This window comes from Equus asinus, chromosome 3 (assembly GCF_041296235.1).
Source record: "Equus asinus isolate D_3611 breed Donkey chromosome 3, EquAss-T2T_v2, whole genome shotgun sequence".
In the NCBI taxonomy this organism is placed as follows: Eukaryota; Metazoa; Chordata; class Mammalia; order Perissodactyla; family Equidae; genus Equus; species Equus asinus.
The window spans coordinates 34106311-34123304 of NC_091792.1; the positions used below are offsets into that span (position 1 = coordinate 34106311).

General features: G+C 43.9%; 1 protein-coding gene across 11 annotated transcripts in view; it reads right to left on the reverse strand.

The window, feature by feature from the left end:
• Window positions 1–14609, reverse strand: part of ZNF827 (zinc finger protein 827) — a 163537-nt gene extending 148928 nt beyond the window's left edge. For 5 of the 11 annotated variants that reach the window (XM_070504841.1, XM_070504845.1, XM_070504844.1 and 2 more), the window contains exon 1: window positions 11670–11774. In XM_070504841.1, coding sequence (XP_070360942.1) covers window positions 11670–11715 — 46 coding nt within the window. In that variant the 5' untranslated portion in view covers window positions 11716–11774. Of the gene's footprint in view, window positions 1–11669; window positions 11776–14024 lie in introns of those variants that run through there. The other 6 variants (XM_044767168.2, XM_044767172.2, XM_044767171.2 and 3 more) reach the window with 3 other exon arrangements.
• Window positions 14610–16994: the final 2385 nt, after the last annotated feature.

Below are 16994 nucleotides of genomic sequence, written 5' to 3' on the forward strand. Positions count from 1 at the left end.
GAAAACAAAAAGTTCACTGAAACAGTTTCAGACTCCACATTATAACTAACATTTAAGAAGCTACCTCTTTTTGAGTCTTGGCGTAGTATCAAAGAATACCAGTAATTACCTGAAAAGGCTATTACATATCTGTGTGAAGCTAGGTTTTCTTCATATACTCCATCCAAAACAACATGTTGTGACTGATTGCATGCAGCAGCAGATATGGGAATCCAGCTTTTTCTATTAAGCCAGAGGTTAAAGACATTTGCAAAAATATAAAATGATGCCATTCTTCTCACTTAATTTTTTTTGGGGGAAAGGTATTTTTCATAAAAATATGCTATTTACAGTTAACATACAATGGTTTATAATCGCTTTTGACAATAAAAATATTTAATTTCTCAGTTTTAATTACTAATAGGATAGACAGAGATAGATACAATGTATATACACAAAAGCTCTTTGGAGTCCTCAATAACTTTTAGGTGGTCCTGAGACCAAAATATTTGAGAACCAGCATCTTAGAGAAATTTAGACTCAGGCCAAAGTGATATGTACATGCACATTCATAGCAGCACTGTTCGTAACAGCAAAAAGTGGAAACAAACCACACATCCATGTGGTATGCTTCTATGGTATAATACTAGCGATAGTGAAATGAATGTACCACAGCTACATGCATCCACATGGAGAAATCTCAGGAAGACAGCAGTTGAGTGAAAGAGCAAGGTGCAGAATGCATGCTGTATGCTACCACTTTTAAAAATCCCAAAGATAAGCAAAACTATGGTAAAGCTATTGAGAAAAAGCAAGGGAAACGTTAAACAGAAAATTTAGGATAATGGGAACCCTTAGGGGAAGAGGTAGCAGGAGAGGTTTGTTAGTATGGAAATTTGTTAGATTGGGTGGTAGGTTTACAGATGTTGGTTTTACCATTACACTTCATTATGTATGTATAAATGTTAAATATATTATATTTTGTAAGTAGCACAAACTTTATGACCTTCAAATGGAGGCACTGCATTAGAGCTTTCCTTGCCGATTATTCAAGAACCAAAGAGGTGAGGAAGGGGCTAGGGGCATAGAGGGCAAGTCCTGGCTGAGAGTCTGCAGCACTGGCCCCAGAGAAGCCCATCACCAGAGCAGGTCTCCTTCTCAGACACCTTTCATATCTACTATCATCCATCCTAGTTCGGCTTTTCAACAGCCATGCCTACTTACAAAGTCTATTTCTTCCTTCAGGCCATCATTTTCCATCTCCATTTTTATCACAGTGAAGAAACTACCACATTTCAGAGTTGATTTGTGTGTTGTATCCAAACCACTAAATTTAGCAATCAGAATCTCTCTATCATCTGACACAGCTCCTACTATATTTTTCCTACCTCCCATCCTTACATCACCAATATGGTCCCTCTGGTTCAATAAAGTTTCTTCTCTTAGTGTCTCCCACATACTTTTGGTTTATTTCAACCTCTTTTGGGTAATGCCATTTCTTCTGCTTGAAATATTCTCTCCTTTCTTCACAAAATCTAAATCCATCACTTTCTTGAGGATGCTTTAAATGTCACTCCTCTCCAAGAATCTTTGACCCATCACTCTTACTCCACGTTTCCTCAAACATTTACACATCTAATTCATATTATATTGTCTCACACTTGTTAGCATATTGATTTGTACTTATCTTCCATGACTGTTTTATGTCAACATTTGAAAGAAGTGTCAGCAGAGACTACATTCTGTACAACTTCTATAAGCCAGGTAAATGCTTACAGCTTTTTCATAATGAATGAGCACCAAGTAGGGACCTCAAATCCTCATGGCTCTAATGTGACAACAAGAGTGCTGACATATACCTTTATTCCCAAAAGGCTTTCAATTTAGTATACTGAAAGATGTTTTCCCTCTGTAGGAGCACATTTCCCATTTTATAATAGAAACCAAGCAAAGCAGCATCTATTTTATAAAACTCTTTTTCATAATATTGAACGATTTTAGAGCTCAACATTTCTCCTCCCCATCCCACCCTTCATTATTTAAAGTCCATAGAAAATCACCCCTAACAGGTGGTTGAACCAGCTCTTGGTAAACACTAAATCTTCCGTTTCATTTTTGGACAGTTTTATTTGTTCAACAGGCCCTTATCTTAAGAAAACAAAGTTGTCTTCCCTATAACGTCTACCCTATTGGTCCTAGTCTCTGTTTTCAGCTCATTATTTCATAAATCCATGAAAATACTTTTCAAGCTGAATTTTAATTACTTGTTTCCATCTCTTTCTCCACTCCCTTGGCTCCCAACTCCTTCAGAGCAGGGACCATGATCTATTCAGTTCCATAGATCCCTAATCTCCAGCAGAAGCACTCAGTTACTGCTGCTTGAGTGAATGAAGGAATGAATCAAGTATCAGTTATCAGACACAAACTGAGAATTTAGAATGAATGACACTTCAAAGTAAGTCTACTCCCTTTTTCACTTGACAGAACCTCATGTATTTGAATGTAGTTACCATGCCTGATTTTCATCCACCCTTACTCTTAACTTCAAATTAAGCACTCTCAATGGCCTCAATAATTAATTCTTCATAGGATGATTTCAAGAGCCTACAACATTCTAGTTGTCTCCCTCCGGGTGAGCAGTATAGCAATTTCCCCCTTTAATTTGGGGCAGCCAGTCTGGGATTCAATATTGCAGATGTGATCTAATCAGTTCACAAGGCCAATGTTGCCACCTTTGTTCTGAATTCAGTACTTAAATTAATTCAGCCAACTCTGCCGAAATGCCACCATTTTTCAAATGAAGGCTGAATTTTAAATGTTGCTTATTGATTAACAGTGATTATCTCTGGGGGTGGAAGTTGAGAAAGGGGACTTTCATTTTACTTTAAACATTTCTACATAGCTTTAATTATTTACACTAAGTATGCACTACTTTTGTCATTAAAAGCCAAGATAGATTTTTAAAAAATAAATAAACAGAATTAATATCTGCGATTTCTATGGTTCCAGCCTTATACAGTTCGCTTAAGTCATACTTAAAATACTTGTGGGGTCGGCCTGGTGGCATAGTAGGTAAGTTTGCACACGCCACTTCAATGGCCCGGGGTTCATGGGTTCAGATCCTTGGTGCGGACCTACACACTGCTCATCAAGCTATGCTGTGGCAGTGTCCCACATACAAAATAGAGGGAGACTGGCACAGACGTTAGCTCAGGGACAATCTTCCTCAAGCAAAAAGAGGAAGATTGGCAACAGATGTTAGCTCAAGGACAATCTTCCTTACCAACAAATAAACAAATAAAATACTTGTACTTTTTCCATTTCTTTTGTACACCCATCAACAAGATTCGAATAGCCATGAGTGAGAGAGTATTTCTCTTTAACAATGATGATCTAGTAGTCTAGCCAACCGAAACCCTACTTCTAGATTATGAAATTTCTTTCTTCCTATAAATGTCACCTCACTATAATTTGATGTCACTCTTTCTTAAGGTCAGATTAAAACCCAATAAGTTATTATTTGAGGTTTGCTTTCCTCTAGAAGCGAGAATTCATACAGCACATTTTAGGAATATTTCCTGAAGCACATGGTATCCCACACTTTGTTTCCTCCCAAATACAGCTGTGTTTCATGCTCTAGAAAGGATTGTTGGGTTAACAAGTAGGGTCAAATAACAACAGATTAGAAAACAACTCACAATTCTAGACCATTACAAGAAGGCAGTGTTCTCCACACGGAGCATGTAACTCAGACCCCAGAAAGTCTTACTGCACGTGACTCTATTCTATTACCCTCTGCTTAGTCTAAGGTCAAAATAAATCTTTGAGGAAATAAATATTGATAGCATGAGTTTTCAGGAATCACAGAGCAACACACTCCATCACCACCTGAGGGCTCCTCCTATAGTTGAGGATCTCTGAGAGGAGGTGAAGGTGGCAAAGGTATGTCTTTCACATTGTGGGACCCCATGAAGATTGATTTCACAGATCTCAGAGATGCTATGGGCCTCAAGAGGCCCACAGATGGTCCAGCCCTTGTAGCGCTTACACTAGTGACCCCGAGCTAGTTTCTTCTTCTCCGTGGCTCAGTTTCCACTTCTTTCCAATTCGTGATAGAAGGAGTCCTTCCTTCTCTGCCTCACGGGCAGATGGTATCAGTGAAAATGTCTTGTGAACAATAAAGCATCACATAAACAGAAGTTGTGGTTAATGTACTATTATCCATTTTACAAGATGGCATAAGCTCAGAGAGGTTAGGTGACTTGCCCAAGGTCACAAAGCTAATGAGAAACCCTAGTGTTCAAGTTGGAAGAAGGTGACATATTAGACTGGAGTCTGTATCTCCTGCCTAGTCCAGGTCCTTCCTTGAGCCTCTAGCTTCCAACCTGGAGGAGCTGGAGTTAGTTACTCAGGTCCATGAGCTATTTTTAGGGTTTTAAGAGTCTAACAAACTATAGTCAATAAGCTGCCCAGGCTCAACCTCACACGTCTTTATTTCTGGCAGAAATGGCATCAACCCAGAGTGGGAGGTCTCATAAGTTCGGGGTCCTCAAACCCTGGCCATCCATTCAGATCACTCAGGGAGCTTTTTAAGAATGTCCATGTACAGACCCCACTCTGGGACACCAAATTTAAATCTCTGGGGGTGTTTTCATTTTTAAAATCTCCCGGGTAATTCTAATGTGCAGTTGGGGTTGAGAACCACTGGGTTGGCTGATGGTGATCATAAACCGATAGGGAGTGGTAGTTGTCTTTGATTACATAGCACAGTTAAAGCAATCCTACTGAGACCCTTAGTTGAAATGAATTCACACATCACATGTATTAATGTGGCCAACATTTATTGTACACATACTACGTGCCAGACACGAGGGTAAATATCTAAATGTATGAACTCATCACTCAGTTCCCATAGAACCTCCAACGCTCCCCCATTTTACAGATGAGAAAACAGGCAGAGAACTGCAGTAACTTGCCAAGGTCAGGGCTAAAATGTGGTGCAGCCAAGATGGAACTTATGCATCTGGTGTTAGGATCTTAATTCCCACCCTAGGATGCTTCTCGATACTGCCACAGGATGTGGTTCACAATACTTTAGCCTCAGTGATGAATTAAGAGATCACAGAATGTTGGGGAATGTACAACAGTTTGTGATCCAAATGGCTGCAGGGGCCGGGAGGTAAGGTACATGAGGGAGGTGGGCACGTGTACATGCAGACAGTGACATGGTGGCTAAGTAGTAGGAACTGTGGCAGACTGACGAGCACATGCCCGGGGAAGGGAGACAGCCGCCACCGACTACAGCAGATTGCTGCCATGTGGGGAGGTGGGCCCAGTGCTGCTAGCTCTTCCAAGTTTTCAAAAGAAGCTGGAAATTTGGATTTTTATGTGAAACTGCCCATTTCCAAATGTTGTCTCAAGTTTTTAAACATATTGTATGGGGCAAAACACATCAGTAGGCCACTAGCTTGGGACCTCTGATATTATCTATTACACACACAACACACACACACACACACACACACACCTCACTCCTTCATTTACAACTCATTTAATGTGTTCTCTTGCAATTATAAACAGCAGACCCTGCCTTTCCTTCTTTCTGTGCAAAATTTGAACTATTACCTGATACCACATGAAAAACTCAATATAAATTTCCCCTGGGTAATTTTATCAGTGGACTGACTGTTGAATAAATGAATAAATAAACATTTATTAAACACCTATTCTCTCATTTGAATCTCACTATAAGTCTGTGAACCTGGATTTACTATCCTCGCTTTACAGTAAAACCCAGTTATAATTCATATAATTATTACACAATTTAGATATAATTCAGGTCAAATCATATACACAGAGGAACTTGTTTCTATAGTAAAAGCCTAATGTAATACTGTTGGCCTATGAAACAAGTATTAGACAAGCCCTATTACAACTGCCTCATAAAGGAATTTTACCATATTGTATTATTACTCACCACTCTAATGGGATATATGGAAAATTAAAAAAAATACAAACACACAAATCACCAAAAAGTTCCAGGTCAGAAATGCCTGTAGTCTGATCATAATCTAAGCAAATGGAAAAGTATTTCATATACTCAATAATAGGTAATACTTCTTGAGCTCTTTCTATGCAGCAGGTACTCATCAGGCATGGTTTTGTGTGTGTATATAATATTGCTATTTATATACGTATTCAATTAATCCTTACAATAACCCTATGATACAGGAACTATTATCACTACTGAAAGATGAGGAAACCGGAGGTCAGGGAAGTTAAGTCATTTGCCCAAGGTCACACAGCTGGTTAGTGGCAGAGCTAGGATCTTAACAGCCTGATGCCAGAATCTCAACACTCGACCATTACACTATGAACATAAGAAACATGTGCATTCTCTGGGGTTTTTTTCAGTCACACCATATACAGTAGACATAGTGAAAAGCGGGCAAAGTCACACAATATTTTCTCCCTCTCATTACAAAACAAAAAAAAAAAACCTGTTTAAAATACACCACCAGACAACCAAAGACACTAGCCCTAGCACTAACTTCAGAAAAATCTATCACCCTCCACAAGTACAGTAGCTTGTTTCCAAAGATCAGATAAGCAGAATGCTGCTGATCAATCATCTCAAAGATCATTTCCCCCGGCCTTCTCCAGTCCCCTTTGAAGGCCAACTTCTTCAGAGCACTCAAAACAACTCACTCTGAGATGCACATTTCTCTCTCACTCCGTGTCTTTTTTCCTTCACGTCACACTTCTAATGGGGTTGAACCACTTTTCTGACCCATGTAGAAATTACAAGAGAGAGAGAAATTATTCTAGGGTCTGCTTTTTTAGGCCCAAGCCTCAGAGAAGGTCCATGCATTGCTTCCTTGCTGGTAGACAGAACTTGGCTGAACTGGATTTTCTTAAAAACAGAAGCAAAGAGTACCTAAGCCGTAGTCATTTAAGAACTCCAGAGACAGAACTTCAGGGGTGGAAGCGGTTTTTAATAAGAAGGGAATGGATGGCTGGAAACAATATCCTTTTTAGGCACACAGAATCTGCTGCATTTAACATAACCCTGGGTCAGTCCGTGAAAAGCAGAGTTGCTAAAGGCCACATGCTGACCTCAGACCGTGGGCGTGGATCACTGTACATTTTATAAAATCAGCTACAGCACAGCCTGTGTGCGTGTGCCTGTACGTATACGCAGCAACGCCGACTCCTATAAAATAAACAGCAATATGCACCCATGCAGCTAAAGATCGGTATCAAGCCAAAGTCTGATTTTAATTTATGAAACTACCTTGTAACTAGAGCAATTCTATCCCAAGGTGGGTCCTTGGGGAAAGCTGAGAGTCATCTGAGAGGCCCCCGCTTCAGTACCTAGTCATACACTATTCTCTGATATCATAAAAATGTAATTTACAGACAGCGGATAGAAATACAAAACTTGCTCCCAAACAGAAGAGGAAAAACGACTAGAAACTTCAGCCCGTCAAGTACTCTCAGCTATTTTTAAGGTCTGCGCTTTGCACATTAGTTTCTTATAAAATATGACAGAAGACATTTCAGCTACCATGAACCATAAAGTATTTTGTACACTTGGCCCTACATGGTATGAATTACTGAGCTACACCTAGCAAAGGAGGCAAGAGGAAAGAGTCCATCAGAAATAGGACATAGCATCTTCATTTACAATCTGCATCTCTAAAATGTGATTCCAGAGTACCTTAACCAAGCCCAAATAGTAATGAAATTTGATAAAAACAAAACAAATAAAGAACTCACATCTTACCATAACTAGGCCTGGTCTGGATTTCTTTCCAATAAGAAAAAAACTCAAAATCTATTCCTTCACCACAAAGCCCATGGTCTTGTAAAACCTTGTACTAGAAAACCTTTAACGCCCCCAAAAGTCCTGTTTTGTAGGTCACACTCTCATTATCTTGTTCTGCGATCAGTCTGATTAAATTATAGAAAATTACTAATCCATCACAGAATGGAGAAACCAGCTCCAGCCTGTTGTGTTTGTTTTTCTGTCCTCCTATGCTAACACTCCAGCAGATATTTAAAAAGGAAGAATAGAGGAGAGAAAAGACAACTTCAAAGGAGAAGGCTAAAGGGTATATTCACCTACTCCCAGGATATGCTGCCCTTCTTCTCTCACAGGTGGCATTACTGACCAGTCCCAGAAACCAAGGGAGCTTTTCTTACGCTGTGACAATTTAGGCTCTACCATCGTTTCCTTCATACCTTGTCAGCTTTGAATCCAGTGATACAACTTTGTACGTCAATGACCATGGTTAGTGATACTGGATGAGTTTTTCTCTTTTTTGAAACTAATTCATCCAGACACCATCTGAACCCAAGCTACTGGGATTACTAAACGAGTTTAGCACCATACATTTCGAATCCGGTATTTCCTACAAAAACAACTTGACATTGATAAGACTCCTTGTCTTTTAAACCAAATTTTGACCCAAGGAAAAAAAGCCTGCCTGGTTACTCCACCAGCACGACACTATCCCCTGGGTGTCTCCGCAGCCTTTGTCCATCTAATTTTACAAGCCTCTAAAGACAAAGATTTTCCACACCTCCCTTGGAACTCTCCTAACAGAGGCCATTCAAAGACTCTTACAAACTCAAATGCACAGCAAGCTCTAACAGTGGCCAAAAGCGGTCCAATTTATACTTCTCCAGCAGGATTTATTAACACTTTGTGCAGGACACTTGCCAACTCACACCAGCTTTGTTATCCCCAGAGCGAGATGGCAGCATGTAGATAAATTAAAAATCAATTTTTTTATTAGAAACTATTTTGAAGGATTAGAAAGAATGTGATGTTGAGCTCTCTTCCTTATTTTAACAGGAAAGCTCAGTGTATCCTACTTACTGTATTAGGAATGCATGGATTTCTTTTAGGCGAACAGTAGACATTATTGCCCAGCATCAACCTAGCCTCTGCATGGTACCTCAGAATCATGAGCTCTGCTGACAGGAGCAGTGAAATATTTTACTACTTCAGACTCAGAACGTTTCCCCGTGGTTCCCATCATAGTCAGGAGGTATTGCCTAGTCACTGAAAAAATTAATAAGAATAAGAAGGGAAAGGAGTTCAATCTTCCACCCTTTCTCTTTCAGCAGACATATAAAGACTCGTAAAAATATTAAAATAAGAGACGCTGTTGCTTGTCAGTCATTTTGCTTCCCAATTTTACTGGAAAGCAAAAGAGAATTTTTAAAGTTTTGTTAATGAAGAACACAATAACCTATTCTGGTCTTGACCCACAACTGAGTAAACAATGAAAATACTGGAATAACAAAACAACTGTTTTATTAACTTTTCCTCTGTGCTCCCCCTTGGGAATAGGCATTAGGCAGATTTCCAATAATAAATATATAGTAGCATCTACACTTATACACGTTTATAGGTAAGTTGAAGCTAATGAGAAAATCTTAAAAGTGCTGATGGCACCAAGGGTAAAAGCATTTACAGATGCAACAAACACAAGAGAAAGCCAGTCTATACCCTTTCTCTCTTCAGTTTGTGACCCCCAGAGTGATAACGTTCATAAAGGGCTGACCCCAGGCCAGGCCAACAGTCACAATAGGAGTTTCCCTCTCTCCCTCTTTCTTAGGCTAACATTTTTTAAGCTATGCAGTTTGGGATTCTACTAAAGATAAGCACACGGTGTAAGTCAAAAGACTACCAGGACCTTTTTCTGAACATGGTATGGGGCCCTGTAAATAGAAAGAACTTTCGTAAAACAGCCACCAACAGCAGCAGAATTATATTTAAATCCCAAAATAATAATTATCACTCTAGGCCAAGAAATAAAGGCTTTCCTTTGGGTAATAATTTTTAAAACTACTTCGCAAAAATAGTTTGGGTTTAACACTTTTTGTTGGGGGTCACCTCCAAAAGCTAACGCAGAACTTCTTTTTCATTTGTAGCCAGTAGGATCACCCCTCAACTCTATAGGACATACCAATTTTTTTCTGCATAGGTCCATATAACAGAAACAGACACACACATATACACACACACATTTCAGAGGCCCAGGAGGAAATGACTGTGTAGAATTTTAAATTAGAAATCTAACACTTAGGTTAGTAGTGTCAGGTTAAAGGCTCGCCCATCCCCAAAGCTAATTCAGTTCTGAACAGTCCCATGGGTGTCTAGTTGAACAGAAGGAGCTAGGAAACCTTAGCAGGCTGAAGCCCAGCCTGGGGAATTGCTGGGACTCCGTGCCAGGGGCTGAGGCTCACCCCAGACTTGGTATCAGATAATACCAAGTGCTAGTCTGGATTTCCAGGACTAATCTACTTGAGGCTGGAACTTCCAGGTTCCCTGGTGTCTGCGCTGTAGTGAGAGGACCGTGGCCTTTGTAGATCCACGCTGCTTGGCTCGTATTATATTTAATAACAGAAAAATAGATTCCAGACAAAGAAAGCATCTATTCGTAGTAATGGTTTACCAGGGAGCACAGGGGCAAGGGGGCGCCTAAGACGAAGAGGAAAGCATTCCAAATTTTCTATAGATTCAGTTTTCCTAAGTTTCTTTTTTTGTATTCTAATCAACTTAAATGTGTGTTTACAAGTTCTCTAGATTCTTAAAACGTTGTATCAATAGCGGCTGTAAACCACTTTTGGATTTATTCAGAAGGGCTCTTTGGTTTCAAAAGCAATTTTCCCCATCTCATTCCTCCTCTGACCCTCCCCGCCCCCAAAATTACATATCACTCCTTTCTTTGAGGATCAAATTTTAAACCTGCCCCTATATAACTTCTGAAAGCCCTGGGATGACTTCTATCAGGGCAACCCTAATCCCCAGACTTACTATATTTTAACTTTTATACAAAACAATTCTCCAGGGAAAGAAAACCCCTTCCCCTACACAAAATAAACAAACAAAGAATTTAGCATTGAAACCGAGACTTAGAACTACAATTATATTCTACATTAGATATAAATTAACAACAATTTTACCAAGGTCAATATTTATTACATCTCTACACCACTGCAAGTTTCTTCAAGACTCACTCAGCCCTTAGCAAGCCTTGCGTTACTGAGTCTGAACTGCAAAACACACCATTTGCTCAGAAATTGCTCTTAGTCCAAATGCAAATTGCTTACTAAACATGTACAAACCATGCTCCAAACAGGCAGCGCACATCCACAAAAATCCATTCAATGCAAAGGTAAGTGGAAAGCTTCACAAACTAGACTTTCCTTTAAAAACTGGAGGGACATTTACAGTGTTTCCAGAAGGTAATTGCTTCTTACTTCAGTAAAAGTGGCTTTATGTGACTGGAAGAAGGAGTGTTTTTTTTTTTAAGTGAGTGGATAACAGCGTTCAATTAGAGAACAGGGTGAGAGAGCCCACTCTCAAAATATAACTTAATCACCAGGCACCAGCGAGCAGAAGAGGCCCACCAAGCACACGAGCTAAAATGGAGCCTGAATTTCCTCTCAGACGGAGAGGGTAGTCGCACGAGGTCAGGGTCAAGGTCACCAGCAGGGCAAGCTGCAGCTGCCCGACTGCGCTACACACCACGGGAGGGAAGGCGTTCCATCTCCGTCACAACCGAAACAGATAAATCCCTTCTCCTGTCCTACCCTCCCTCTAACCCCGCCAACACTTTTTTTTTTTAAGCAGGGGGAGAAGAGAAGAAAGGAAAATGACCAAATAACCTCACCGCCCTGGTTTTCGCACACAAGCTCATCAGCTCCCAAAGTTGCCATCTAAGGGCAAGTTCGCAGAGAACACTGAAGCCCATTTTGTCCGAGCAGGGCAAGCCTCCCCCGACACTCCCCCGCCCCCCCAGGAGTCCTGCCTCCGCTCCCTCCCCCCCACACGCCCCCGAAAAGAGCTGGGAACTGTGGCCGGCCGGCCATGTGCACGTACACTCTTCCACCAACTGCTGCGACTTTTCTGTGAATCGCAGCGCCGAGCCTCCCAACTCGCCCTCCCCGACTCCACCGCCTTCTCTTTCCTCGCACAAAATTTCCCTACACACGCAGCCGCCTGCGAGTGATTTTATGTGCATATATATTACATATGTGATATTATCCTCAGAACCTCTAGCGGGCAGGCGAAGAAAGGACTGCACAGGGGCATTTTTTTTTTAAAGGAAGGGAAAAAAAGCACAACCCAAGCCCTGTGCGTCGACTCCTGCGTACCGGGAAGGGGAAAGAAAGAGGAATGTTTGCGGAGCGGGCTGCCTGCAAGTGCCCTTGCTCGCCACTTCGGCCGCGGCCCGGGTGACACGGAGCCGCGGGGGCGCCCGGTCCGAGCAACACGCGCCCCTTGCGCGTCCCCCGAGCAGGCACCGCCGCGGATATTTCGCGAAGGGGAGATCGATCGCGCTGCCTGTCTGCAGCGGAAACGCACAAGCTCACACACAACCCGAGCCCGAGACACCATAACCTTAACCCTTCCCCCACCCTCCGTGAACTTCAGGTGACCGACCACGTCGGCCTGACACCCGGGCGGGCGGGCGCTCCGGCTCCGCTCCCGCCCCCAGCCCGGGTTTTGCAGGATCGGGCTCCGAGCCGCGCCAAAGCGCCGGGAGAGGGGAGCAATGCGGGGGGAGAGAAGAGAAATTGACCCTCCGACTCCCCCGACCCCTCCCTCCGGCGCCTCCGGCGTCCCCTCCTCTCCGTCACCCCGCCCCACGCCTTCTCCCCTGCCCCCTCCTCCCTGCATTCAAGGAGCCGGGCGGCCCCGGGGGATATTTTTAGTCGCTTCTTTCTCCTTCACTTTTAGCTTTAGCAGCATCTCCGAACACTCAAAGCGAAGAAAGATGGGGGGGTGAGGGGAGCTGGAGAGGGAGTGGGGGAAAAGTTAAGAGTCTCGCAAAGAAAAGCCGGAGGGAGGGCGGAGAGGGACCGGGGGCGCGGGTGGAGGAGGGGAAGGGGACCCGGCCGTGCCGGCGGGTGTGTGTCTCCAGTTGGTGTGCGTGGCTGCAGCCGGGGAGGGCTGTGATGCACTTTAGTCCTGGACTCTGCTCAGGCTCGCCGGGGAGGGGGGTCTGAGAGCCCGAGTCTCGCCCGGCTCCGTCTGCTCCGACTGACCCCGCATTTTATTGCGGCCAGGAGCCCTGCTCCTCCCTCCCCTCAGCTCTGCAGGGACCTCGCGCGCCGCGAGCCGCCCTGCCTCCTGCCTCCGCCTCGGCGCAGCTCCCGCACCCCACATCCGCCCGCCGCTGCCCGGCCTCGCCCCCTGCCCGGCCGCCCCGCGGCCCCCGCGCCCCGGCGCGCCCCCTCGCCCCAGCGCCGCGGGAGCAGCCGCCCGGCGGCGCGTGTGTACCCGTGTGTTTGTGTGCGGTGCCCCCACACCCTCCCCGGCCGCTCCCGCCTCGCCCGCCCCCGACTCCCCTCCTCCGCCGCCGCCTCCTCCACCTCCGCCTCCTCCTGCTCCCGCCGCCGCCGCCGCCGCCGCCGCTGCTGCCGCCGGCGGCTCCGGGGCCGACCAACCCCGGCGCAACCTTTAGCCGGAGACGGACCTCTCCCTGGATCCTGTACCCGGCGGGCGGCCGCGCGCTCTCGCCCCGACACCCCCAAACGCCATGTCACGGCCCCCAGCCCTCCGCGCGCCCCGACCCCCGCGCCCTCAGGCACTCGGATCCACAAGGAATTTTTTTTTAAGATTCCAACCTCTCCCACCTCCCCCCCACTCCCCGATTAAAAAAACCCCGGCATCCACACTACTCCCCTCCTCCCTTCTCTTGCCCCCTCCCCCCAGCAACCCGGAGTGAGGAGGGGGAGGGAGAGGGAAAAGGAAAAAAAGCCCGATCTCAAGGAAAAAAAGAGGGGGGGTGAGAGAAAGAAAGAAAAAGAGAGAGAGAATAGAAAGGGCACGGGGCTGATCATCACCAACATGGCTGCCTCAGCATAGACCTAAACGAGGAGTAACCCGGGCTGTGTCTTTGTCAGTTTCACCTCTGTAACCCTAAACTAATGCAGAAAACAACGGAGGAGGCTGCGGAGGGGAAAGAGGAGAGGGAGGGCGAGAAAATGGCACGAGAGGAGGTGGAGAAGGGATGACTTACGTGAGGGAAGGCGCTTGGGCTGCTCCTGCTTCCTCCTGGGCATTTTCCCCCTTTTCTCACATTCTCCTCCTTGGTTAATGTGAGATCAAATAAACCCCCGTGGGGGCAGAGAGGCAGACACTGGCAGGAGCAGGGAGGTAGTTGGGGGGCGGGCGGGCGGGCAGGGGGAAACCCCTTCTCTCCGGTGTGTGCAATGGGTTGAAGCTTGTTTCCTGGAGCCAGAAGAGGGGTTTTCTTCTTTTCTTTCCTTTCTTTTTTCCTTTTTTTTTTTTTTTTTTAATTTTTGGTCGTGCACCTGGCTTGTCCCCGAGCGTAATATTCTTCAATGGAAACGGATCTAATAGGTGTGAGTGTGTGTGTGTCCTATGCTCGCGTGTGTGATGGGAGGTATAAATAAATGAGTGCCGGTGCGGCGGTGTCTATGGCCGCGCTCTGTGTCTCCGAGCCCCTAACACTAATGTCGGGATCAAAGGGCAGCGGCGGCGGCAGCACAGCTCACAGCTCGCTCTCTTGCTCGCTCTCTCTCTCTCTTTCTCGCTCTCTCCTCTCGCGCTCTCTCTCTCTCTCTCTCTCTGTCACACACGCACTCACACACACACAGAGGCACCGACTGAGGGAAAGAGCAAGAGCTACACACACACACACACACACACACACACACAGAGCAAAGAGGAAGGTGCCCTAAGGCTCCCAGGGCGGACTCAGCCTGGGATTTGCAAGCGCTCTGTCTGGAAAGAATGGGGGGCGCGCGTGCGGGGGTGGGATGGAGTTCTTCGAATTTATCCCGCTATTCGCCAAATCTAGGGGGAAAAAGTTTTTTCCACTCTCTAAACAGCGATTAGTTCATTATTCTTACTGATTTTTAAAAAGGAAATACATTTTTCTCTTAACTTTCTTTTGTTTATTAAACTACATTTGGTTCTGTATAAAATTCTTCAGGCTTTTTGTCACTGAAAGAATTACTCTCACCCCATCACCTTCAGTTTATGGAGGTTACGTCTCCCACAATCTCTCCAAGAACATTCCAATAAAAATAATTTTTTTAAAAAAATTAAAAGATAACATATGGTGAAATCAATAACTAGGTTGATGGAAGAAGTGCCCAGTTTTGGAGTGTCCAGTGGAGTTAAAATGTAAAATGCTGCCTAAATGAAAACTGCAGCTCCTTGACAAAGGGAGAAAAATAAGATTAGGTCACCCCTGATGGTTGATTTAACTGCTACATGACATTCCTACCGTGCTCACAGCAATCTTGACTTCTGAAATTTACTTTTTCCGTTGCTATAATGCAGGTATATGAAGCTTACCCTGAAGCAATTCCAGTTTGCATTATGAGCTCAATATAGCAGTTTTCATTAACTGATACGTACTTTCATTACTTTACAAATCACACATCTTTCTTCAAAGAGAGACATAAAGGGGAAAAATAGAAAAGGACGGGTCTCACTCTAGCACAAAAGGTACTTGGTGAAAGAGGACTGTGCTCTTTGTGACTTGCCGTCATTTGGATAAAAGTTCACTCAGAGGTTGTTAATGATTTAAACTCCAAAACCTGCTACTATAATTGAAGTAAAAATGGTCTGAAGAAGAGTTATTTCATAAAACACTCTTTGTAAGAGAAAACTTTGAACTTAGCAGAATACATTATATGTCATGAGTCAGATGTAGCTAAAAAATAAAAAGGTGCATTATTTAACTACATCTTCCCTTTTTAGCTTTTTAAAAACTCTGACTCATCATCTTATTATGTTAAATATTTTCTTACCAATTTTAAAATAGACTTTTTCATCAAAGAAGGTGGAGGCACGGTGAAGATAGAGAACGTTAAAATGATACTCCATAAGCTTACATGGATGGCTGTTGCCTCTGAGCTTCTGACTTAATTCTCACCACTCAAGTGGTATTAACGACAGCCATGGGGGTTCAATTCCTACGTATCCCTTCAAAAATAACAGTAAGGCTTTATACTGCATACTTGCATTAGAGAAGCTGAAAGAGTATTGTATCTCCCAAAAGACGTTTTTCATTGATAATGAAATCTCGGGCTGAAACCCTCCCTGCCAACTCCTCCAAAAGATCTAGCTTCCCAGTGACAAGTAATGCTATCTGAAGCAGGTTTTTTTTTTTTTAATTTTTTTTTGAGGAAGATTAATCCTGAGAAAACATCTGCTGCCAATCCTCCTCTTTTTGCTGAGGAAGACTGGCCCTGAGCTAACATCCATGCCCATCTTCTTCTACTGTACATGTGGGACGCCTGCCACAGCGTGGCTTGCCAAGCGGTGCCATGTCCACACCCGGCGAACCCGGGTGGCCAAAGCGGAAGGTGCGCACTTAACTGCTGCGCCACCTGGTCGGCCCTCCGAAGCAGGTTTTGAAACAGCTGCTCAAATTCAATCTAAAACCAAAACAGAGAGCAGTCAAGTTTAAAATGGAGTGTCGTCCTTAAACCAAGTCTTCCTTGAACGTTGGCAGAAGTAAACTGGTAGTTAAGTTGTCCTGTGTTATAATTTGAGTAGAACTGTCTTTCAACTCAGATCAAACTCCAACTTGCCATGACTTTGACTGTTGTCAGTAGCATTGGACTTGAAATTAATATATGAATGATAAGTTGGAGCCCATCCATCCCAAGGAGACCCACTGCCCTGAGTGTGCAGGATCTTTAACCTTAGCACGGTAAACAGAATCGTCAACAACACTCCGCCACTGCCCCCTCAGAACCTTTGGCTAGGATGTGAAGAACTATTACTCTGCATAGACACACCACTACCTTTTCCTGAATTGCTACGACTCTTTACAATGCTTAGTACACTATAATGGAAAACACACTTTAGGCCTTTCCTCAAAGTACAGTACATTTCCTGCAACCTTTTAAAGACACGCAGGCAAACTTTTAATTATATAGGTGTTCTATCAACAGCTGAAAGCATTTTTCAATTAAATTTATTCATACCTCTACCTTTTTCAAAAAAC